Below are 10,402 nucleotides of genomic sequence, written 5' to 3'. Positions count from 1 at the left end.
AAACACTGTTGATTCCTTGCTGTGAAATTTGCACAAAATGTACTATACCAAGAAAGAGCCAAATTTGGGAGATGTGATTAAAAACAAACATCTGGACTCACTCAAAGTAATAAGTCAGGATCAATTAGAAATTTTGCAGCTCCAATGGCCAAATCAGTAAATTACCATTATAAAACAAGGCTAGATTCACAAGTTCAATGTCAGGGTCACATTTAATTTCAAAACTTATCAAATAAATTCATACAAATGTTAAGAATGGATAGTGGTAGTAAATGCACTTGGTACAAATTCATCAAGGGGGAGCAACAACAGTCATATTGTTGGGTGACGCTAACAGACAGGAGGAAAGACAATTCGCTGCTCAGGTACTGCTGAATTACGAAAAGCACATTGGCAATATGTGTTTTAGTTGTGCTGCTCGTGGTTCGACAGAAGTCTGTGTGGTCTGGCATTTTTAGCTAATTTGCTGCCTTCATCTGCCTCTCAGTGTGCTTGTGGCGAGGCCAGGACAGAAGATACAACAGGAGAAATGTTTTAACGCGACAATAAAATGCCTCAGGGCCTGCTGACCTCGTCAAACCGGCGTGTTGTGTCAGAAATAATCCACTTTAACAACACGGTTTGATTCTCAAACTGCACTGCATCAACTCTGGGGTTTAATCATCTTTGTAATAATAAAAACAGCTCATCCAATCATTCAACTTATTTTTGATCTGCAGAGTTGTTTTATGGACAGGCCAAAGAAACTCAAACTTAGATGTAAACTTTTTAACCAAGCTGAATACTTCTGAATCAACTGGTTTTAAAATTGTGGACCTTCAAACTGGGATAAAGTCACTGGCACCTTAAGTTCCTTGCAGCTCACTAGAATCTTTCTTCATTCAGTAATAAACGTGAGATGTTTGACCAGCTAGCAGTGTTACAGTGCACAGACAAGGTGGGGAGCTTTTTGTTTCTGATGCAAACTCTGAACCTGAGATCTGTCTGAGAGAAGGGTGCCAGGACTTGGACCTCCTGAAACAAGAGTGTGCACTAATCTACTCTAAGCACACCGACAGCTCAGGTTTGTCGCCCAGTTGAAACAAAAAACTGGGCTGCATGTGCATCATAATGAGGCCACTAAATTCTTGAAATCCACTAAAATACAAAACTCCAGACATCCTCAAAAACATGGCTGCAAAAATGACTTTACTGCAGTTTTAATATGTTGTTATTAAAACCAGCATTTGCAACGTCTCTGCATTTTACATTGAATCAAATGAACTGGACTGAGAGGGTGAACAGTGACCCCACCTTTTGTGCAACGACAACAAAAATACACAGGTAGGTAGGGATCTTTCTCCCCCTTTGAAAATCAGATCAGGGAAAAATGATTAAAAAGAAAATAAAACATCTGTACAGTACTTTTTAACAAAGTCATGAAATACAGGATCTCTGGCGAACGCAGTCCTGTGTGTGAGACGTGTGTGTGTTTTTTGTGTGTGTGCCTTGGCCAAACTGACGCCATGGCTTTTGTAGGTCTGAGTCCTGCTCCTCTGGATCTAAGCCTCATCACTGCTGAGTTTTCATCATTTCTGACCTCCCTCGCCACTCAACATTTCGTTTAACTCTTCCGTGTTGACTAGATCCCTCGGTCTCCGACAAAAGTGAACAGTTCTGTGGCAGGGCAGCACACACGGCTTCAGCCAGTCAAGCTTCCTATAACTATGATGGCTAGTCCTGCTAGCCTGACTGGCCTCCTGAACAGTTCTTACACTGGCTGGTTGTGTTCTGGCTTCCTCTGTCTCTGGAGCTCATCGGTTCGGGTTTGAGAAGGATGGAAGGGAGAGTTCAAATAAGAACACGAGGGTTCCTGTGGGGTTGCTGTAGTACCGCAGCTTCCGTGCTACTGTTGCTATAGCAACAGAGCAGAGTTGGGAACCGCCTTGGCACTGTTACATCCACCGCAGCCTCTCTGGTCGGTACGTAGGATGGTGGATGAAGAGGAGAAAGTTGTTCAGGAGGAGGTCAGCACTGGGAGAGCAGGAGGTCGTTATGACAGAGAGGAGGGATGACTTTGCAAAGGGTCAATGAGTTTCTCCTCAGGAGGAAGAAAAGGAGACTCTGGCACCTCCAATAGGAGGCTGTTGGTAAAAGGAAGAGGTAAAAATCAACAGACTGATTTGTCTTTCAAAAGAAAAGCTCTCCATCTCCTTTCACTGAGGGAGAAAAGAGGAGCAGAAATCAGGAGGGAGTGGGTGAGGTGGGAGCTCGTCTTTGCCCGTCTCCTCAGTGAGACTGACGGGTGGCACAGGCAGGCCAAGGACCAATGAGACGACCAGAGGAGGGAGGATGGGAGGGACTCTGTGTCCGTCCACTACGACCAAACAGAGGACAGTTAGCCTTAAGAGCTCAGACGGGGCCGCTTCCTGGGAGACTGATCTTCCTCCTCATCTTCTTCCTCTTCATCCTCATCATCAGGGTAGTCCACCAAACCAACCAGAGCAGTCTAGGAGAAACAGTGAGACAAACAGAACAATCAACAAAAACGCCCACATTCAAAGCACAAGTAAGGAGAAATTAAATAATTTCAAAATCTCTATGGTTCCCATTCTAATTTCTACATGATGAAGAGGTAAATTTGTCATTACCTTCACTACTGGTGTGGCAGGAAGAGCGACTGTTTTGACAGAGGAAGATGAACTGTTGTTTGGAGTGACGGCTGGTGAGGCAGGTGGGATTGCAGCAGCTTTCCCGTTATTGTTGGCACCATTAGCTCCGTTGGCAGCTCCTGAAGTAACAGAGACTATAAACGTCAAACTTAAAGGGCTGTTGCAATCTGGAGGAAACTATACATCCAGCAACACCAGCTCAGCTTACCTTTTTTGGCTTCCATGTACTTCCCGTAGCTGTCGGAGAAGTCATCCTCCATTCGGCTCTTCTCCACAGCCTCTCCATCATCGTCATCGTCGTCGTCATTGAACCACAGCTCCTCATCCTCGTCCAACGACCGCGCATCTCTGCGATATCTACAGAGGAAAATGTACATCATGAGGCACAGTTATCTACAGAAAAAAGCGATGAAAACATGTATGGGGGAATATAACAAAGGCACAATAAAACCTTTGATTTAACTTTAGTGTCCAACTAGTCTACCAACCTGTTGAGTCTCTGACTCTGTCTGTCTTTTTCCTGCTCGTACCGGCCCTTCAGGCCCTTGAAAGTCTGGACATATTCAATGGATTCAAGTGCTTTGTAGAAGTTATCCACAATGTGAGCTATGAGAGACTTGACGTCCTCCTGGAAAGAAAAGACACGGAGGAAAATTACAGTCTACTGTCAGTGCCGCGTGCACACACTCTGTGCCAAGTATATTTCACTGAGGTACATTTTGTTTGTCTACACACCACTTTAATGAACTCAAAGAGCTCTATGATGGCAGAGTTGAGGAGGTTGTATCGGGTGCCGTTGTCCAGCAGGGCATTAATGACAGGCTCAAACAGGTTCCCTTTGATGATGTAGCGGTTGTAGTACTCATCCTTCAGACCAATGATCCTGCGCATGAAACGCAGGGCACCTTGGACAGAAACAGGCAACAACTTAGTAAAAATGGAGCTATTTGCTCGTCCGTGACTTTATAGAAAGTAGGATAACCATTGACAACCCATTTACAGACAGAGAAGACAAATCAGCAAAAAGGTGTGTGCGCATGATCCGTTTGAGTATGTAGGGACTTACAAAGAGCAAGGAAGGTGTGTTTTGAGTTCATGAGCACCAGCACTCTCCTGAGCAGGTCTTTGTTCATGATGTAGGTCTTGATGTGGTAGGTGTGATGCTCCACACAGAAGGTCAGAAGTTCCAGGATGAGTGCCAGCAGCTGGGCTGTCTGGAAGTTGTCTACAGAAAATGGACAACAAAACTACTTCACACCAGGAAGCAATGCACGACTCTCAAAACTCACGTTAAGCTGCAGACTATACCTTAAAGACCTGCCATTTTTCTGGACACAAGCCCCATTATGTTTAGATATTCAATATAAAGCAAGAGTGCAATCCTAAAATATGCAATAACATAAGTTCTTTGAAACAAAAAAACACTTGTTATTTTGCTTTGTAACCTTGGGACTGCTCATATGATATAGAAATCATGGCCACGGCATCATTTAAGCCACCATGAAGAGGTACTTGTTCATTTATTTCACCCTTATTTCAGAAATGTGAGACAAAATTACAAAATAAACAAGACAAAATTAAGATACTACCACCATTCTATAGGAGATAATCATCTCCAGCAAACACTGGAACTCTGATATTCACAGGTTTTTGACTGTTGGGCAGTTCATGCTTGATGCTGAGTTATGTAACACTCACCTGGACAGACCGGGTTGATCTTAGTTGACCCCTCTTGCAGGTCTGAAAGGCCATGACACAAAATAATCAGTCAATTTCTCCGCTTATCATGCAGTCTAAAACAGTCCAGCTCAGTTTATGCAAGACCCCTGTCCCCAGCTCACCTTTTGAGTTTTTGTCATGTGCAGTGTTGGCCAGCAGAGGAGCAGTCAGGACATGCATGCAGTACTTGTAGAAGAAACTCAAAAATTCTGTCTTCTCTGTTTTCTAAGAGGAAACAAAATGAAAAGAAGCTGTGATATATGCTGTTTTACTGTTGGACAAAGCAAAAACTGGCATTTATCTGGGGCCATTGTGATTAATGGAAGCATAATATAAAACATCATTATGTTATTTTATAGCTGATCTCCATTAAGGGTTGAGTGTGTGTGTTGATTCTGCTTACATTGGTGGAAGCCAGCATGTTCTCAGGGTCAATGAGCGTCCTGAGCAGACCCATCAGCTGGACGGCCCCTCCTAACTCTGGGTCAGAGTCACAAATCATCTGCTTGATCACAACATTTATCAGCAGAACATCCTGTAAAACAACACAAAGCAAAAAACAGTCAAAATTATGCAGTTTCGGTCTGACGGTGTAATCTAATTACAAACAAACAAACACTAAAGCAACGCTAACCCTACTGAAAGAAAATTTATTTCAACAGCCCTTTTTACACAGAGATCCTGCAACACTGCCTCAACAAAGATCCTTCATGATGATGCCTTTGCTTTGTTATACAGAACCCAAAGAACACCTGCGTAATGCCACTCCAGTGTGTGATTTTAGACAGCATGTCGGCATTTCAGAAGCAAAAGAGCCGTTACGTGCAACAAAACAGTGTCTGCGTCTAATATGACAAATCATATGCACTGGGCAGCGCTTGTCATGTGCTGCCGGCTCACACTTTGTACACAGACGTCAACTCGGAGGTGATACTACCTCCACAGCTGGCTTAAAAGCAAGACACTTTATTTCACTTCATTGTATCTATTCTGTATTGTATCTTTTAGCAAACAGCTCACAATCACACAGGATCAAAAAAGCTTATTTGATATTTAGAGAACACCTCGATTACTAGGAGAGACAAGCACTGCTTTTAAGAGCACGTAAGGCTTTACATGCATATGTTCATTTGGAAAGCTTTTTGCCAAGTGAAGCTATTTGAGAACATGAATTGTAAAATTGATGCAGCACAGTGCTGTAAAAAAATGTATGAGGGATTTCTGTAAATGTCTGTTTGTACATCACTCAGCACCAAACATTTCATACAAGTAACAACAAACTTGACTGTACATAATTTAAACTGTTAAACTATTCCTTTTGTCACATCAATGCTGTGCTACATCAACTTTTATTAATTAAGCTGTGGCTGGACTTAAACTAAACATCTCCCTGGCATCTAAAAAGTGAATGCAGGCTTGTTGACAGTGATGTTCAGGTGCTTACGTCGTCCGTCTGTTGTGGTTCCTGCATGACAAACTCCCTGACCATGGAGGGGCTGAATTCCACCAGGTAAGAGAAGATGTCTGTAGCTGCTGCCCTCACCTGCAGGTCATCCATTCCCTGAACATGGGAAAAGTAAGAGTTAAAGACAGCAACAAAAAGATAATTCTACACACAATAAATGTTTATAATTAATAGGCAAATGCAAAGCCCAGAACATACCATGACTATTTCAAGAGCAGGTAAAATGCCTAGATTTGCCAGAGTTTTGAAGAAAGCGTCCCTGTTTTGTGGCTGCAACGTTTGTGAAAAAGCACAGAATTCCTTGACAAAGTTCACCTGAGGGATACAGAGAAAAAACAGATGTATTGATTGATTAGCATTTGACAGATTAAAGCAAACAGTTTAAGGTCACTGACAAAAATACTATCCCCAAGCACTGTTTAATTTGTGATGTTGTACAACAGTGGGAGAATTCATTTGTAGTTCAGTCTGAAACAAAGTCATCTTCACCATTCCAGGATGTGAAGCTTTTCAGAAGTTGAATAAATGACAACTGCATGGACCAACAGAATGAATGATTCCCCATTTCATTCTCAGTGAGAAACTACACTGTTGAATGATGTTGTATTACAGGCCAATAGACAAAGAGGCAGTTCATATCAAAATCAGTATGAAAACCCATGCAGGAAATCTTTAACCCTAGGAAAGAAATGGGATTACAGACAGCAAAATGAATCCATTTAACAAGAACAGTAGTACTGAGCACATTTTGTTCTAACAGCAATGAAAGCCAACTTCATATTACTATCCAACCTTTAGGTTTCTACATTTTACCACTAAAGGTATCATTACAACATGTGGTCTGGAGATATGACAACTGTTTGACTTACAAGCTCTCTCCTTTTACTGTCCTCTGTGGCTTCGTCTGTGAGCTGTGCAAAGACCTCTGTTAGGAACTTCTCGTCCTCCTGCGGCACATGGAAAACAGGGTTAAGAAATCAAAATATTAAGGTTAAAATATAAAGTCAAACCAAAGACGATTACAAAACTGAATCCTGGACATTTTACGTTGGGGTTTTACAGCTACAAGATTCAGGAATAAAAAACGTGAGCACTGACACAACTCATGATTCTTATAGACTACTACCCTTCCTTATTAGCCCTAAAATGTGTTTATTTAAAAATGATCACTTGAATATGAAATGGATGGACTGTAAGATACTGTTTGCATCAAGAAAATGACTGTATGGTACGAATTATTTTCAAATAACACCTGCCTCACATAAGCCTCATGTTGAAAATTACTTATAAGTAATACAAGGACCTGACCTTATTCTCTGAATGACTTTTCAAAAATGGTTTCATTATTTTATATTACATTACAAAACTTGACGTGCAGACACATCTTTCACTTGTGGACGAAAACTAAAATACTGTGAAAAGTCTCCTGGCCAGCCATACATTGTTTGACGACGCCATTTACAGTCAGATCGTCACAATCTTTATCCATTTCAATCACTGGAAATTCAGGTATCAATTTATTATCAAGTATGAACTGTCATCATCATCTGGAATTACAGGGAGGGCAGGTTCTCTCACACCTGTCAAACAAATTTCACTTTAGTGATCATAGATGTAGGAAAACACAGTACATGCAGAAATGTTCAACTCCAACCTGTTCAGCTGACATAGAAATGTGGTACAGAAAAAACTCATTAGAGAATGGCTTGTTAATACAATTGTGCCTCAAAGAATTATACAAGTTACCTGGCTTGAATCCTTACCTGCAACATACTGACAATCTCCACCTTGTTGAAGAAGATGAAGGACGTGAGTGTGGACAGGAAGTTCTCCTCAAAAACAGATGGTGTGGGCAGGATGATGTCCTGGATGTACTGCACCCGGTAGGTCTGGTGGATCTTCTGCCGCAGCTCTGAGTCCGTGATAGGGATCACCTCCTTAAACTTTGCTGTCTTGGTCAAGAATTCCCGGTGCCGTTTAGGCTGAACCAGCGCTGGGTCATACTCAAGGCAGCCCACTACATCCATGATACAGTCATCAGAGAACATCACCTCAAAGAGGGCTGCTTTATTGAGGAACAAGACACCCCGGACAATCTCATAGAGGTGATGAAGACCTTCCCTGTTGTCCAGGTCCTCACATACTCTGAAGAGACCCAGGAGTTTCTTGATGTAGCCCTCGCTCATCAAGGCCAAAGCGAGTTTTTCCCTTCGGATGGGCGAAGACAGGACAGAGGTAACAAGGTCAGCGATCTCCTCCAGTCGGCTTAGCTCGCATGGCGGGAGCTCCACCAGGTGGCTTGTCTCTGGAATCTCCTCAAAGCGCTCCTCCTCGGACTCATCAATGGGGTCCTGGGTGATGTCCAGAGCAGGGTCCTTGCCTTGAACCTGGAAAATAAATAGTTGGTAGGTATGACGTTAAGACCTTAACCAGAAATATCAATGTGGTGCCTCTTGCCCTTTGCAGTCGGGTTATTAAAATATCATCACCAGCAAACTGGCACCACTCCTGTTTATGTACTCTCAAGTAAATAAATGTTATAAAGGAATGCACCAAGCTTTGTAAAACTGGATTTACTTTACCTGGCAAATCTTCTCCCAGATCTCATCGCAGCCTGCCTTTTCCTGGAAACTTAGGGCAAGGTCATAATTATCTGCTTCCGACCAGACAATCAGTGTGTCCTGAAAGGAGAAGAAAGAAACATCAAATTGTATACAAAGAAGTGCTTATCATATTCAGAGGACACACTGGCACATCATGGTTCCATGCAGTGCTCACACACAAGTGTAACATACTCAAAACATGCTGCAAGAGGAGTGAGACATATTTACAAAACACATACAAGTATTTTCATGCCTTTTCATGTCCTTTAAAATTATTAATAAGATTAGTTTGACTCCAATACACAAGAGACACATTTAACTCAGGTCTATATCTCACTTCATGAGGCAGGTTGCTGTTAAAAAGTCTACTGTACTGACTGTTAAAATGATAAATACCAGGTTTGCTGGCATGGTAAATACTAATAATGTGACCTGCCCATTGCTTGTTTCCTGGTTACACTTAAATCAGACACTTGTGTCCCATTGTCTACACTGCATCATAGTAAAAGTAGTTGTTCAGCAACAAGTCTCAGTGTTAAAATGATAAAATTTTCACACTGTACTTTTGAAAAAACGGAGATGTGCGTGTGAATGCCTTTTGTTGCTGATCCAGACTCTATAATCTTACCTGTTGTTTCTGATATGCAGTATTCGGGCTTATCTTCGACTCCAACAGCAGAGATCCTAAAACACAAAGACTTGGGTAACTTTTCATTTCCGAGCTAACGTTAGTCACAACGAAGATCACCACTTAATAACGTAACCATTTTTTTGAAGGTTAAGGTTAGTTAATCTGTCTGCCAGTGAGCAATTAACGCTCAACAGACAATGTGAAGCGCTGGATAAAACAATGTTGCATCATTACAAAGTTAAAACTAACAACAGAAGAACTTGTTATCGCTAGCGTACTCCCATGTTAATTATTCTGGGGGTTATCTGTGTGTGGACCCATAATGATTTACTATCCAGAGCAATAACAAGTTTGTACATTTAAGACTAGACTTCCAAGGCCCCCCATGCTACTGAGATCACGTCGCCTGCTAAACTAACGATCATGCTAGCACCAGCAATTCAATAAATCATTGCTTTTTATCCAGGGTCAATGCTAATGCTGATTGTTCAGCTGTCTGAAACAAGTGGCTCCAAACGCTGCAGCACATTCAAAGAAGCAAATGGTTAACAAAGTAAACATAGTGGCCAATTGAAGCATTCTGTCCGAACAACCAGAAGTTAGCATGCTAGCGCTAGCCAACGTAACGTCAATGCGGCTATGCTAACTGGGAACTTACCGTCTGATTCGGCCCGAACTAATAACGACATTGCCTTCAGTCGGTCAACAAACGTAGACGAAACGTGTCCGGTACCCCGATCATCCCACTGCCGGTCTTCATTTAGCGTATATACTTTCACTCGCCGCCGAGTGTCCGACATGGTTAACCGAGTCGGAGCTAGCAGGCTAGCAGGCTGCTAACAAGCTATCACCTCACCCCGTCTGGTGTTTTCCTACCCTCGACCTGTTAACTTTGTTTCCACCCGCATGTTACTAAACATGCACGTCTAAGTAAAGTTCACAGCAGCGGCACAGTGTATCAGTAGCTATTTCATAAACATATTACGTCCACGATGTGAAACAACTCAACAGGAGGCCTCTTATCAAACAGTAAAATTCACAGAGAACACAACAACTCCAACGGCCTTCTTGCTAACGTCCACAGACCGCCATCTTGTAATCCGATCTTGTGTTCTTTTTCTTCTTCGACGTCAATCAAGCGCTAACTGCCGCGGGGTCTCCTCCTCCGAGCGACATCGTCCAATGGCAGCACCGCAGCGCCACGAGCTTAGCGCGCCATCTACAGGAAAGACGAGTAACAGCAGCAGCGATTACCTGCAGATGACTTTGTGTAGAGCAGGGTGTACAAACTTTTATGAAAACGGGCCAGGTTAGATAATGTGAAAATACCTGG

The 10,402-nt window shown here is 42.5% G+C and overlaps 1 protein-coding gene across 2 annotated transcripts; it reads right to left on the bottom strand.

Moving 5' to 3' along the window:
- Positions 1-193: 193 nt before the first annotated feature.
- LOC126406313 (serine/threonine-protein phosphatase 4 regulatory subunit 3-B-like) lies at positions 194-10,193 on the bottom strand. Of its 2 annotated transcripts, none has more exons than XM_050070503.1 (16): positions 9,728-10,193; positions 9,067-9,122; positions 8,418-8,516; positions 7,599-8,222; positions 6,705-6,782; positions 6,034-6,150; positions 5,815-5,931; positions 4,774-4,905; positions 4,493-4,595; positions 4,350-4,391; positions 3,718-3,876; positions 3,387-3,556; positions 3,140-3,279; positions 2,860-3,008; positions 2,631-2,785; positions 194-2,488 (listed from the first exon to the last, which is right to left on the bottom strand). In XM_050070503.1, exons 1-16 carry the CDS (start codon positions 9,867-9,869, stop codon positions 2,384-2,386), a joined length of 2,388 nt encoding a protein of 795 aa, XP_049926460.1. In that variant the 5' UTR covers positions 9,870-10,193; the 3' UTR covers positions 194-2,383. The 2 variants fall into 2 exon arrangements, with proteins under 2 accessions (XP_049926460.1, XP_049926461.1); XM_050070504.1 differs by having other exon boundaries at positions 2,631-2,770; positions 9,728-10,192.
- Positions 10,194-10,402: the final 209 nt, after the last annotated feature.

Source organism: Epinephelus moara, chromosome 19 (genome assembly GCF_006386435.1).
Source record: "Epinephelus moara isolate mb chromosome 19, YSFRI_EMoa_1.0, whole genome shotgun sequence".
Classification (NCBI taxonomy): domain Eukaryota; kingdom Metazoa; phylum Chordata; class Actinopteri; order Perciformes; family Serranidae; genus Epinephelus; species Epinephelus moara.
Note: the sequence above shows the minus strand (reverse complement) of the source record. Positions and strands in the feature narration are given on the sequence as shown.

Bases quoted from the DNA above. Each gene is read 5' to 3' on its own strand.
- LOC126406313 (XM_050070503.1), bottom strand. From the start codon at position 9,869: ATGTCGGACACTCGGCGGCGAGTGAAAGTATATACGCTAAATGAAGAC. The intron at 4,906-5,814 runs GTAAGCACCTGA...GTTGTTTTACAG, and splicing joins AACCACAACAGACGGACGAC to GATGTTCTGCTGATAAATGT. The intron at 2,489-2,630 runs GTAATGACAAAT...TGTTTCTCCTAG, and splicing joins CTGCCACACCAGTAGTGAAG to ACTGCTCTGGTTGGTTTGGT.